The following is a 15,428-nucleotide window of genomic DNA, read 5'->3' as shown; positions in this document are numbered from 1 at the left end:
TGTCTCTACCATTATAATGTTCCTATATTGTCTCACGACGTATAAGCTTGTTTTCACTTTAAAAAAAAAAAATGTGCACTGTTTCAATTCCATAACTGTATAATAACTGTATTGTGTTTCGGCTTCCAAACGCTGTTGTGGCGAGGTAAGCTGTCTGTTATCATTCATGCACGCAAAAATAAAGAATTCAAAAAAAAAAAAAAAAAATATCAGGAAGTATTACTTTACCTCGAAGGTAGTGGATGCATGGAATAGCCTTCCAGCCGAAGTGGTAGAGGTTAACACAGTAAAGGAGTTTAAGCATGCGTGGGATAGGCATAAGGCTATCCTAACTATAAGATAAGGCCAGAGACTAATGAAAGTATTTAGAAAATTGGGCAGACTAGATGGGCCGAATGGTTCTTATCTGCCGTCACATTTTATGTTTCTATGTCTGTCTTTGTCTCTCTCTCTGTTCCTGGCACTCATGTGGTGTTTTCAGGTAGAGAATTTACCCCACATAATTGTTTTACATGTAAACAGAAATCAGACAGAAGCATGAATGTGCCCTTTGGTGCGCATATCTGCAGTTATGTCAGCAAACTGTTAAGAATATCCAGCTTATTCTTTCTCGTTCCTGCTCTAATAACAGCAACCTCCCCCATTATTGCAGGTGTGTGTATACAGTATGTATGTGTGTATGATACATTTCTGTATTCTCACACTTGAGGAATTATTATCCCATGTGCTATCCAAAGTGACTGTGAGGAGGCTCACAAAGAATCGATCATCATCCGCTTAATTCACCACAATTTCTATATACACTGGACAGCAGAGAAATTACAACGGTCAGTGGTTTTGCTTGATGCGGAACAGGTGTGAGGTTTGAATTCGATACTCTACCAAAATCAATTTAAGAACTACAACTCTTGTTGAAAAGCATACCATGTATTCACTGAATAATATTCACATTGAAAATTTAATTGTGTTAATCTTTGTCTTTATTTCCATTTTGTAACCTCTGATAGCTTAGAGGCTCAGAAGGTTATTCTGCAATTTTCAGATAAAGCCAAAACTGCTCTGTGAATTACCTTTTTACATGCCTTTGCTGTTTTATTCTTAAGGGGCAGTACGCAAAGTTGGAAATGATGTTTTATGAGCATCTGTCTACTGAACTACGTCCAAATTTATTTTCTGTGACACAGATGGCTTCCTAATTGTGTGGTTTTTTTTTTCTTTTTCTTTTTCCTCTACGTTTTGTGATTACCATTCATGAGGCTTACTGGTGATCATTTAAATTGGCACATTATAGGTTTTTAAAATGTAGTAATACTTTAAATCTCTCTATTTATGTGTTTATATATAGTCATATAGCATAGTATGGCTATGGAGTAGCCGTATCAGTATTGTGATACTTTTGCAGATTAATAGGATAGTGTATGTCATGTTTTTATTCTATCTCCGTAGTATGGGGGAAAATAATAAATGTAAAGAAAAATGGGATAAACAGAAACGGTTTACTACTGTATGTATTTAAAAAAAAAAAAAAAAACACACACACACACACACACACACACACACAAAAATAACCAATCCAAGATATACAAAAAAAATAAATAATAGTCCAACATTACAAAAGAAAACCTTTGTTACTCTAGAGGTGTTTTTTTTTTGTTTTGTTTTTTTTAAAGTCTATTTAGATTACTACTACTACTACTACTACTACTACTACTCTAAATTAAAAGGCTACTTACCTTAAATCCTGATTTCCTCACAGTAGCTCCCCTGACTGGCAGGTCTTCAGTATTGATGTTCTCCTGAGAGAGGAGCTTAAAATCCAATGCTTTGTATCCTATAACGGGCATTTCTAGGATATAGCACAATTTTATAGTATAATAGAGATAATCGGATAGGAATGTGTCAGGTCTATCTAGCTAATAATATGGATACAGGTTAGGTGCAAACATATGAGTGAGTTGTATAGCCAGGAGACATGCTAGGCTAAGTAATGTATGGGTACACATGCTGAACCAAAAACATGCAAATACTGCTTGCTATAGAGACATAACAAATGCTACATGAAATTAAGCATGCTTTTAAGAGCAACTGGCGTAAGAGGTAGCCGCTGGAACCATACTAACACTAGCATCCTGCATTACAAAAGGTAAGTCATGAGAGGGCAAGTAGATAGCATAGTTGAATCTAGGAATCATTCTTGAGAGTGTAGAATAAGAATATAGTACATTAAACATGCTCATTGGATTCTAGCTTGCATCATTGGTATCTTGGGCACATATTTAGGTTTGGATCATCCACTGGAATATCAAGTGGTCGGCGTGTGGTAGTCAGGCTGTCCCTCATACAGGGATCCTTCACCCAACTCCCTGGCTGGGCACTGCTTGGTGGTTGCAGCCAAGTCCATCAGAAGGAGACCTGTTGCAGCTCACGGGTGAGGTACTCCTTTGTTCCACGGGTGAGGTACTCCTCTGCTCATATGGAGCGGGGCAGTGTTCAAAGGTGGCCGCCCCAGGCCGTTATAAAGGCCGATATCTTCGGTCCACAGACCCTGTACCCCTGATGGGCCGAGTCCCTCCCATAGCGAGAGTAGCTGGGGGTCCCAATGTTCTGACCTCCCCCCCCCCCCAGTGGTAGACCCTCCGTCGATGTGGGTCAGTCTTATATTTAATAAATGTAACTAGTGCATAAAAATTGTGCCATTTTTTTCACACACCTGTATTTCACGTCTTTTTTTTTTTTGTTGTTTATTTTTCTGTGGGAATGTTAACCTGAGATTTGTTTTTATTATAACTTTTTTTTTTTTTGGTTGTGTTTTTTTTCTCCTTCATCAGTAGAGTTGCAAACATGCAGTGTGCTAGTTTACATATCATGCCCAGCAGGGCATGTAATAATTGAACTAAAAATAAAAAAAACTAGTGATTTTTTTTTTATTTTATTAAATAAAAAGTTTTCCTGTTAAGTAATCAAGGTTTCTAAAAAAAAAAGGAAACTGTAGTCATTTAGTTTAAAAAAAATATATTTTTTTTTTGTCAAGTCAAATATTCCCACAACAAATCCTTCCTTTGAATAAGTGTCTCTAGTTTTCTTAAACTTAAATCCTAAATCTAAGTATGTGACCGTCTATTTGTACAGATTAGATCTATTGTGTTGGATACATGCAGATTTATGTAGCAGCATCTTTCTGTTTTAATGGCAGCTATAATCCACAGTTCCTCTCCTTGTATTAGTTATTGTACTTAATACTGGCAGAGAGAGTCTGTCTGGTGTGGTAGGAATTTTACTACAAACGTAAAGGTGTAGAATTGTGCCATGCACAAATATGTTTGTCAGCATTTACAACACATTCAGGAAATGTTGGATACCTGTATGTGATCACAAGTCACTCTTTGTAAAGCCTATATACAGCTTGTTGGCTTTCGTAGACCAAGTTAAAAAATGTGTGCTCCTCGCCGAACATTTCCATAAACGGGAAACTAATTTTAGATTCCTTGTATTTACTAACTTGGTTAATATCACATGTAGACTTGGTTTTGATTGTGTTATTTCTATAATTCATCTTCATACTGTTTTGTTTTGCTATGAAGACTTAATATAAAAGCATTAACTGACCAAGCTGTTGGATAATGAATGTTTATAAAGAATAGATATCCAAGACAGAAGTGTAGGTCTATGGGCATATCTTACAGCCACAAAACAAAACCCACCTTATTTAGTTTCTCAGGAACAGAGTAGAAGATCCATGTGTTTTTTATGTTGGCAAATATATAAACAGACTAAATGTTTGTTTGTTTTTATATATATCTTTGTAATTTGACTTAATCATTTAATGGTCTATTGCAAAAATTCACAAGTTTATCATTTTTGAATTCTGTAAAAAAACATTTGACTGATATCAATCTAGCAAGCTTTTGGGAAGAAAAAAAAAAAACACAACTTTCAAGGACTCGGCCACAACAAAATCACAACCACATTGTGCATGTTTCTAAAATTAGAAAGTTTGGAAAACTAATGGACAACCCCAGAGTGTCATCCAAAGATCTCCAGAAGCTAATCTCAAAATTAAGAACAGAATGTCATTCATCATTAATAGAAGACCTTTTTTAGGGACATTGGTTATATCTAAGAATTATAGCAAACTCAGGGTCGTGGAATCCTCGCTGTTCATGTTGGTGTACATAGAAGAGTTTAAAGGGTACTTTATGTGCAGCCTACCATACACGTACAATAAATGTAATCTTTTTGAATTTCAAAGTTAAAAGTTCAGGTGTAAACTACACTGAAATGTTTAAAAATTCTATTAATGGGGGGGCGTGGCCGACTGCCGAGAGAAACAGACGTGAATGTGTGGAGCTCCGTACCGGCATAAACTAAAGTAAGCACTTACCCGACAACCGGCTCCCGAAATCGGCCACCCGCACAGAGACACAAATGGGGCGAAAAAATAAAAAAAGTCGCCAGCCAGAGACACCCAAAATGTCCGATATTAGGCTATCATTTTCAAGGCCTACTCCACAGGCAGCCGCCAAGATGGCGGCCGCAGTCAGCAGCGAGGAGGAGGATTCCCAAGATGAAAGGGAAAGCCTTACTTCACCCACAGCAGAGTCTGAACCCCCATGCCCTGACACAGAATCAGAGGCAGAATCATCCCCTGTCACAAAAAGAGACATTAGGGACCTCTTACAAGAAATGAGAGAGGTGTGGAAGGCTGATATACTAAGCACACAGAAAGAGGTGGGGGGCATCCAACAAAGGCTCACAGCACTGGAAACTAGAGAAAGACCAAGGGACCAGCAGACACAAAACTCCCAAGACACAATGCTGACCCTCTCCTCACAGGTCCAGAAACTCACTCGGACTATCACCACAATGGAAGCTCGACACAGAAGGCGGAATATACGCCTCAGGGGGATACCGGACAATATAGAAGGAGAGCAATTACTACCCTACATCCACCGCCTATTGACTACAATGGGCCTTAAAGGAGGCACTGATCCCACAGCCATAGTATCAGCATTTCGTATCCGGAAGGCTGCAACGGCTCCCGAAAACGCAACCAGAGACACTATAGTGGTCACAAAGGACATGGTGACCCGCTCCGCAATTATGTCCCGTTCAAGAGACCTGGGCACTGTGCAAATGGAAGGCAGCACGGTGGCCCTCTATGGGGACTTACCATTCGCAGTACTCGCGGAACGGAGGCAGCTAGCACCAGCGGCCAAACAACTACGAGACGCAGGAGTAAGATACAGGTGGGGAGCAGATGGATCCCTGGAGGTACCACGGGGAAACCAAACGCTCACCCTGACATCTAAAGACGACCAAAAGGAATTCCTTTGCCAGCTGCACCTCCCAGATCCTGACGGGCCAGACTCCGAAGAAAGAGACACAGTGTCGCAGCGTACTCCCAATAGTAATCTGGGTCCGGTGAAACATATGTACATATCGAAACTGACCAAGAGACGTTCTCAAACCTCACCACACAGTAGCTGCACGCATGCCCTCGGACCCCGCATGGATGACCAGCTGAGGCGCAAATAGCGCAAGAGCCGACACCGCCTGAACACTCACCTAATCTCCACTTAAACTTTCTCAAATGCATCCCCAACAGATGTTTGTTATTATTATAATCTGACGTAAAATGTAGACTTAGTCATGTCGACACCCGTCATTCTATAGCACAGAAAATTTTAAGTTGTTGTTGTAATTTTACTGATGCTTAAATCTTACTATCACATGTATATTATGGCAAAGCTATACCATGAATATCCAAACTCTAATAAAAACATAAATTGAAAAAAGAAAAAAAAAAAGTCATCAGTATTGCAAAGTGCTGTGGAATACGCTGGCGCGATACAAATGCCAAAAATAATAATTGTAATCTATCAGATTAGAGAACACACCCTTTCCTCCTCACTGGATACGCAAGCAATGGATTAGAGCCTAAACCGCCCTTTCAGCATTGGAAGGGTTAATCTATCCCCCCCCGACGTCGAACGGGTTACGGTGTCTTTCTGAGTCAGAGCTGTGATTTAGAGTGATGGAGCGTTCTAGGGTGCAGTGATACCCTGTGATTATTCAGACTGACCGTATGCCATGCCCTTTCTAAGGCTTGGGCAATTATGTGTTATACAGCAATTGGTGTGTTGGGAAATAATAAGACTCTCCACTACAGTATTCCATTTCATCAGCATCAGGGACTTTCCATTTAGCCATGATAGAGGTAAACTGTGCAATAATAAATGTAATGACATTAACAGAAGTCCAATGATTAAAGTGATATTAAGCGTAAAAAAAAAAAAATAAATAAAAAAAAATTCTATTAATATAGTCAGCAAAATGTTTTTGGTAACCTACTTTGTGTAAGAATTGATGAGTTATGAGTGCTTATTGTATTGAACATATCTATGATTCTCTATAGTGCTTACACCTTTTACCTTTTGTTAAACTGCTTCCAAATATAAAGTTATGATTAATATTACATAGCTCGTACTGCGCTACCATCAATTTATTGCTATTTTGCACAACTCTCCGGCGCAATCATATTTTATTGTATTCATTACAGTTACTTAAAAAAAAACAAATGGGAAATGCCTATCTGCACTTTTAGCTACAGTTTATTGTGCTGCAGCTGTGGAATAAAAATCTGCTTACTGAATATTTAATTTTTATTTTTAAACAGAAAGAACTTTGCAACATGATCCTTGATTGCTGTGCTCAGCAGAGAACATATGAGAAGTTCTTCGGCTTGCTTGCAGGGGTAAGATTATGCTCCATTTTAAATTTTAACCCATGAAGTCTTTCATTTGTTGTTTGTTATTTAGAGGTTTTCTTTCACTCGCTATACTTTCGTGTTACATATCAATGAATTTATTCTTAGAATTTGAAGATTACAGTAAAGGACACAGTATTTTCCTCTGAAATAATATACTAATGTACATGTTTTGGGATATATATAGGTGTGTGTAATGTAGAATGGATATCTTGATGATCTTGCTGTCCAGAGCCAAACCAATTATTTATTATAGGAAAGCATTGGTTGGGTGTATATTGCGCATGCTCAATAAAACTCTACGCTTTGCAAATCAGTGCATCTCTATGGGGAACGCTCAGCGGAGATGCTTAATGCCAGTGCTGCACATTTAAGGTGTCACTAGACCGTAATGTAAACACAGACATTTCTCTGAAAAGGCGGTGTTTACATTAAAAAGCCTGCAAGGACACACCAGAACAACTACATTAAGCTGAGATTGTTCTGGTGATTATAGTGCCCCTTCAAAAGACAAGCTTTTGATGGTTTTCTTCTCTTCCTCAGGTCTGTGGTGTGTGTGTCCCTCCGTGTCTCCGTGTTATTTTAATGCTAATAAGGTTTTTGCCAATTTAATTTATTCTGTGTGTTTTTGCAGCGCTTCTGTTTGTTAAAGAAAGACTACATGGAATCTTTTGAAGCCATTTTCAAGGAACAGTATGACACCATCCACCGACTGGAAACCAACAAATTGAGAAACGTTGCAAAAATGTTTGCCCATCTCCTCTACACAGATTCCATTCCATGGAGTGTGAGTATCTTCTGGGAGATGTTATAAGAGTGTATAGTTGACTTTGAGTAATTAAAGTCCACCAAAACACATGTTAAAACTGCATTATATTTGGCGATTCTTACGCACATACACAGAATTAAATCGTTAATCAATGCAACAAATGTTGTGGGCTTCTTGAAGGGATATTAATGTCACCCAGACCAATTCAACTCATTGAAGTGACCTGGATGCAGTGTCCCTCTCCTTTTAACACTGCAATGTAAAACATATGTCACTATGTAAAACATATACCACTCGATTGGGTTTCCACTGCACTGACTTGGTAAAACTAGTCATGTGACGTGAAGCTCAAAAGAAAACATTGAATACAATGCTTTCTTATGAGGAAGCTTGTAAGCACACATGGTGCTTGCTGTGTATGCGCATCAGATCCCTAATGCTTCTATCTGGCTGTGCCTCCTCAATGATGCAGCAGCAGGTGAGAAGCACCTACAGAGTCTTGTCGATGAAGAACAGTAATTAAATCCTTTCTATTGTTAACTTTATTCAATATAGGGGGGAGACCTATATCTAACTAGGGACCGGGGCATTATAGTATTACGAATGCAGGTTTGTATTCCTACCACTATAGAGTTCCTTTAAAGGCAATACATTCTAAGCAATGGGTTGTTAGGTAGTTCATCTCATGAAAACACTTTCTCTTAGGAATACTTGAATAGAACTACTCAGCCAGCTAATTGCAACCATTGGGTTATGTCAGGGTAGGAAGGGGTGATGACCTATGACAGCAAATCCCTTCAAGAACAGGAACCCAATATGCAGAGAAAATAACGGACAACCACAAGGAATGAATGCAGACAGGAATTTTATTATAAGAAGTAAACAAATTTAATACAAGGTAACCAAAGAACAAAATACACTAGTAATACAGTGACAATACAAATCATACAGTAGACCCAGGACAAGCACAGGAGGTGTGGACTGTGTTTCAGGGTACAGTCCTTCTTGGTTAAATAGAGTACGCTGGGCAGGACCAGGTATGTTGCATAGGAAATAGACAGGATTCAAGTCCAGAGCCAAAGGATGCAAGGCCAGGGCCACAAGTTACAGAGCCACTGGATGCAAGGCGAGAGCCACAGGGTACAGAGCCACAAGGTGCAATGCCTATACTGCAACAGGAATAATTAAACAATGATCTGGCCAGGAAGGAAGGGTGAGGCCAGACTATACAGGGGCCAGCTGAAGGTGCTAATGTTTCTAGATTTAGAAAATAGCACCAAACAGGGCGAGTGGTGATCAATGGTACTGCACAAGGGGATATCACCTAAGGAGTGAACCGGGAACCGTGACCGGTTACTTCTGAGTGCTTGCTGAGCAGCTTTATCAATCTTTAGATGAACGAAGCTGCTCATGTTTGCTTTACAAGTTTATTGATGCTGCTAATCAAATGCCCTTAATTCATTGATCTTCAGCAAGTGTGACCACCTCTATAAAAGCAAAAGTTTTATAAGTTTGCTGGTCTACAGCATTTAGGTGTGTTAACACAATGCCAAGGAGGAAGTACATCAATAATGATCTTAGAGAAGCTAATAAACAGAATTCAAAGAGAATGTACTTTATTTTTTTCCCAATGTCTGTGTGTGTGTGTGTGTGTGTGTATAAAAGGTATACAGGCAAGTGCAAATTTAGCCCTGGTGAGTAGAATATGGCTTGCATATTACATATTTAACATGTGCATTTAGTTTGTTACATGGGTCATATATTACAGTTTTTTTATTATCTTTACTGCCAATTAAGATTTATCACCAATTTCTCCTGTATGCAGGTATTAGAATGTATAAATTTAAGTGAAGAAACTACAACCTCTTCTAGTAGAATATTTGTAAAAATATTCTTCCAGGAACTATGTGAATATATGGGACTTCCGAGGCTAAATGCAAGACTTAAGGATTTGTAAGTATTTAAAGAGCATTGAACGGTAACTATTTTACCTTCTAGGGCAGAATGTAAATTGGTAGATACTAAATAAAAATGTAATATTTAGTATTAGGAATCGTGTGCAAAATTGAGTTTTATGTTATTGCTTTAACATTATAACTTGCATAACTCCTCATGTCATTTTTTTATTTTTAAATTTACATCACACCTTGCCCATCTCTGCATTGGTTACATTCCATACAAATACAGCTTATTGCTGTTTCACTGAGCAACACCTACACTACATCTTCATTTTTAAATGGGAAGGTTCCTCTATACTATTTAATAGTGCTAGGCTCCAGCATAGCCTTTGCTCAGCAGTTATCATGCATGGGTCATTTTCCTGACTATTTCACGGAATCCTGTTAATATTGTAGATAGTACTGTGCAATTAATAATTTTTCCCAAATTAATGTGTTAAAAAAATTTTTTAGATTGTGTAGAAATACATTTATTGCAGAGGAAAACCGGCATCTTGGGCATATTATATTCATTGTTTAAAAATTTTTAGGATGCACAAAAACATGTGGAATAATATTTGTTTGGTTGTACAAATCTCAACATAAGTAAAAAAAAAAAAAAATGTAAGGCGAAATACTGAAGAAAATATTCTGCAGCTCAACTATATTACTAAATTGGCATTTTGTTTAGTTTTTTTTCTTGGTTTTATTCAGTTTTGCTTTTCTCATGTCAGAGCAAAATATTAATTGGTGAATAAGCTCAACGATAACGATACAACGCCAAAATAGAGTTAACGGACTAAGGAATTCTTCAGCTTTTTCAATTTATAAAAGTGCCAATTTCAATGCAAAAATTGCCACATTTATGTATCACCTTCTTAGCTGTCCCGCCTCCTTTAGCTCTACTAAATTTAGATGAGGCAGGTGTTTAGCTAGACAGTGCCTGCCTTCAATTCTGATTTGACAGTCTGCCTCCACTGAAAGTCTCTTTAGGGTAAAAATGGGAGGGTTTGCAGAAGCTGCAGATACTAGATCTGCTGATATTTCAAGCTAATGTTTCATGTATCCACAAAGAAAACACGCAAAAAGTAAATACATTCATGTTTTCTTTGCGGCATAATCTACTAAATGGTTAAAATATTATTTTGATTTCAACAGAATATTCTTTTAAGATCAAAATATAATCACAAGCTCCTACTTAGAATACTAGTTTTGGCAGTGTAGTATTAATGACAGTTCTGTAATATATGCTTTAATAATGATTCTTCTTGCAATGATGTATTTTAGGACTCTTCAGCCTTTCTTCCAAGGATTACTGCCAATGGACAACCCAAAAAACACCCGCTTTGCTATCAACTTTTTCACATCAATTGGCCTTGGAGGATTAACGTAAGTTTGGAATACATTTTTTTTTTTTTTAAATCTGCTTGAATTGTGTTATTCGTCTTGGTAAAATGACATCTTCTCTACTATTTAATGCAGCGATGAGCTACGTGAACATCTGAAGAATGCACCCAAGATAATAATGACTCAAAAGCAGAATGTAGACTCTTCGGATTCCTCATCCCACGGTTCTGCATCCGATTCAGACTCTTCTTCTTCTGACTCAGACAGTAGCTCTAGCTCCGCGAGTTCCAGCAGTTCATCCAGTGGGGGTGACTCAGGTATTTTATCTATATATGTGTCCATGACGTACTTGGAAACAAACGTCAAGTTAAATATACCTTCCCTTGTTAATTTGTGTGTGTGTGTATAATGTAACAAATTTTTTTTAATATATGCTTTATCGTACCCTTGTCCAAACTCACTTAGCATAGTAAAATATTAATAGTAAATATTTGCATAAAAAAGGGGCTCTGGCTTGTCTTTATATTTGTTAATAGCAAAAGAAAGATGCCTAACCTCTCGTGATTTTGTTAACTTGCATATGGTGTTAGCATGGCTTCTATTGTTTTCACCTCAAAGGCCACTTACCCAATTTCAGTAATTATACAGGGCTTCTTAAAGAACAACTGTCACCTTAAAACTATTTTTTATTATAATAATAGAACCAAGTCTTGAATTTTTTTTTTTTTTAAATGAAGTATATGTAAACCCCCCCCCCCCCCCCCCCAAAAAAAAAAACCCTCCTCCCTATCTTTAGTATATGACCGGATCCTTCAGCCATACACATGCACCTTTGGAACGACAGTGTTTTAAAACAGTCTACATGGAGTGAAGCAAGGAGGGACCACAGAGATTGTATTTTTTTTTTTTCCCATGCATTGTCTGACCCAAGGTGCATGTATATGGTTGAAATATCCTGTCATATACTAAAAGTTAGGATTAGTCTTTCTGACTCTTTTACATATGCTTCATGTAAAAACAAACGTATATCCTTTTTAAAACTTCATAAAATTATTATTATTCTAAGAAATAGTTTTAAAGCGACAATTGTGCTATAAGTCACTTTTGGGGTAAAGAGCTTCCTTATTATCCTCAGACATGTGATTTGCAAATTCTAAAGACCCCCAAATCCCTCCATAAAATACTGACCTAGTGGATGTTGTTGATCATCTGTATCCTAGAAGGACAAGAGAGCCCTCTTTTAAAATTGCAAAGTCCTTAAAAATCACTAGTCAAGTTATTACATTTGTCATAATCGTATTTACTAGGGAGGTATCTTGGTCTTCTTAGAATTTAAGAGCAAAGATTATTGCAGAAATGCTGTTGTATGAATTTTTGATCAGTGCATGCTAAAAATTGCTTCTCCCCCCCCCCCCCCCTCTCCTTTCTGCATTCCTATATTGGCATTAAGAGCCTTGGTAATTTTGGAGAAGTGCTTTCACAGCCTAATTCAAAGATCCAACGTGCCTTTTACTCAGATTGTTTAGAGAGCAGATGATAAAACAGCATGAACTTCTGTATTTAGGGGATCTTGCTGATTTGAGATTAATTTGATATATAACGTTACTGCAGTGGTAGACATATTGAGACTTCTTAATGGTAATATACTGCAGTGGTTGAAGGTCTCACATAATGTCTGCATTTTGAAAATTATTTTGTTTCAGCCCTGCTACATACAACCGCAGAATTATTTTTCCAGGAGGGGATATGTTTACTGCATAAATTTACTGTGAATCTGAGTGGCATTGTGCAGTATATAGCTATATTCTGTTTATATTCTGCATTGTAAAGGGATATTTTTTTGTATGTTTTGAATATCACTGAGATTAAGGATAAAGACGTTAATATATAACCTATATTTTTGGTATCCATTAATATAACTATACCCTATTGTACTTATTTTTGTAATCTTTTTGGGTATAAAAATAATCCTTGCTTTATTTTAAATTCTTAGTACAGACATTCATTTAGCTGACAAAACTTTATATATGGCAGGAAATACCGGTAGTTAAAAGTTTTGGGCCACAGCTACATAATTTATCAACTCATAGGGCCACAGGCTTTGATTCCCCGCAATGTCTGCTCAGCCTTTTATGTGTTTGGTGGTAATCAAGTTAACCTTTTCAAGATTGGTAATACAAACTGCTCTAGAGACACCCACAGGCACCATAACCACTATAGCTTATTACAGTGTTTTCTTTGTTTTTTTTTTTTTTATATAGCAAGTTGTACCTACTGTGTTGAGTTTTAATTCCTCAAAGGAACATTATCATGGTAGGAATACAGCTTTGTATTCCAAACACTATAGTATCCCTCTCCTCCTCATCACTGACCCGATTCCAGTGGTGAAGTCCCGTGGTGCTGGCTACGTCTCCTTAGATGTCATCGTGAGGGGGAACATAATGCGTATTCGCGGCAAGCATTAGGCCTTCCCCGTAGGAAAGTATTGAGTGAGTGCTTTGCCTACGGAATCCATGCTTTCCCTTATAATGTCAGTGTGAAGTGGGTGGAGTCATGGCACCTTTGATTTTTTTTTTTTTTTTTTTATCAAAACAAACAAGATCTTCAAATGGAAATATTAAAAAAAAAAAGTATCTTAATCCCATTAAGCTGTCTTAGGTATGGTTCTTGTGTTTATTTTCATTATTAAAAAAAAAAAATTTTTTTTTTTTGTATTTTTAATTTAGATTCCCCTAAGAGAAAAAAGACTTCACAGAAAAAGAAAAGTAAGCATTCCCAAAAGGAACCTCATAAAAAACAATCCAATGAAGGTAGGCGCAAGGAATCAACAGACAGAAAACGTCACAAGGACAGGGATGAGGACAGATCAAAAAAACATGAAAGCAGCTCAAAACACTCCCTGCACTCCAGAAGCTCCCACAGATCATCTCTTATGTCCCACTGATACTCAGTATTTTAAAATTGATATTTTATGTACCATAAGGGGGTTTCTAAAAGTAACAGGACTATTTTCAACTTATTTTTATATAATACTTCCCTTGACAAAATAACTGCTTTGTACATAACGAACAAGATTCTTTCATGTGCTGAAACACCATTGGACATTAAATGTACGTTACTGTTAAATACTGGCATTTATCTATTGGAGAAACTATAATGCCAAAACCAAAGCTGTATTTTAGCAGCTGTCATTGATACATGAAATTGTTCTTTCTATGGTTTTGAAACTGTTACTTTTCATATGTCTATATTAAAACCTGCTCTTTTGTAACCATTGTTTATTGATGTGGTTTGTAGTCTGCTTGAAATCCACGGAATTTTCTATCAGTGTTCAATTAGCGGCTTACAGTTGTATCTTGGTAAACCTGGCCCTCCAGCTACAGTTCAAGACATTTATGAAGAATAGTTTAACCGTTGACTTTTCATTCTAAACTATTGAACATAAAGTAATAATGTTTAAAAAAAAATGTTTTCGGAATCTGAAAAGTACATGGTGTTTTCATACTTCTTAAACTGAAGTATTACTTGTCTAAAAGTGACTTAACTTGACTTCCTCACCCCATGGTTATACTCCGTACGCCCACAACTTTTCTGTTTATAGGACAACACCGTCTGCTCTTGATGCTTGGGTATCTGCAGGGAAATGCCATATGAAGGTGTGTACACTTAAAACATTCTTTAATGGTGCACATGCAGCACTGTTGGGATTACGTTCATTTGCAAGTTATGCTTCATGCAAAGTAAGAATCTAGAAAGAATCTTATTAGATTCTTGTCAGGAAAGAATAGAGCAAGCGGTCCTAATAGGCCCTCACTATGTTAATGAGAAAATTGTAGATAATTTTGTTTGTATTTTATGTTGTATGTGTAGCAGCAGAGAGTGGACTTTAAACAGGGGGAAGTATGGTTAAATTGATATCTGTAAACGTGCAGGGTCTTAACTCACTGATTTAAGAGATCAATGGTGCTAAACCACTTGAGAAGAGCAAAAGCAGATTTAGTCTTTCTCCAGGAGACCCACTGGAGATTAATGAATAAACGTCATTGGAATCCAAATGGTTTCCTTTGGTAGTTCATGCCTCAAGAACAGGTAACAAAAATAAATGCGGAGTAGCTATCCTATTCTCTAATACTCTACAGGTAGAGATTCTATACAAATTTTATCACATGACAGGAGGCTTCATATTTTGCTTTACTCTCTTTACTAAAACTCCATAGCAGTAAAGAAAGTGAATAAACGTTTTAACCAATCAAAATGCAAATAGGGAGTATATTATTTCAGTCAACAGGCTCCTCCCCCTCTTTCTTTACTGCTCCATCGCAGACAGGTCAGAGTTTTTGGCTCTTCCTTATTTTACCTCATGTGAATGTTTTATTTACCTTTTTTCCTCATATATACTATTTTATTATCTAACTTTTTCATTATCTATATAGTTCTGCTATTTTCTGTAGTCTCTAAACCGTTTTTATCCTAATATCTATCCTATGTTTAGTACCACCGGGGTTACTTCACCCTAGTGGTAGTTTACCTCTCTCCTTTCTGCTTGGGTTTTTCCCTGCATCCTTCTTTTTTCCCCACCTTGCCGCCGCTCGGAGGCTATTTTCCGCCG

The 15,428-nt window shown here is 37.3% G+C and overlaps 1 protein-coding gene across 1 annotated transcript in view; it reads left to right on the top strand.

Moving 5' to 3' along the window:
• CWC22 (CWC22 spliceosome associated protein homolog) overlaps positions 1-14,090 on the top strand; it is a 70,360-nt gene extending 56,270 nt beyond the window's left edge. Inside the window, exons 14-19 of the mRNA XM_063429790.1 lie at positions 6,677-6,754; positions 7,401-7,553; positions 9,361-9,488; positions 10,760-10,861; positions 10,955-11,136; positions 13,546-14,090. Of these exons, the coding sequence (XP_063285860.1) occupies positions 6,677-6,754; positions 7,401-7,553; positions 9,361-9,488; positions 10,760-10,861; positions 10,955-11,136; positions 13,546-13,763 (861 nt within the window). The 3' untranslated portion in view covers positions 13,764-14,090. The remainder of the gene's footprint in view (positions 1-6,676; positions 6,755-7,400; positions 7,554-9,360; positions 9,489-10,759; positions 10,862-10,954; positions 11,137-13,545) is intronic.
• Positions 14,091-15,428: the final 1,338 nt, after the last annotated feature.

Source organism: Pelobates fuscus, chromosome 8, assembly GCF_036172605.1.
Source record: "Pelobates fuscus isolate aPelFus1 chromosome 8, aPelFus1.pri, whole genome shotgun sequence".
NCBI classification, from domain to species: Eukaryota; Metazoa; Chordata; class Amphibia; order Anura; family Pelobatidae; genus Pelobates; species Pelobates fuscus.
This window is presented reverse-complemented; position numbering and strand designations above follow the sequence as displayed.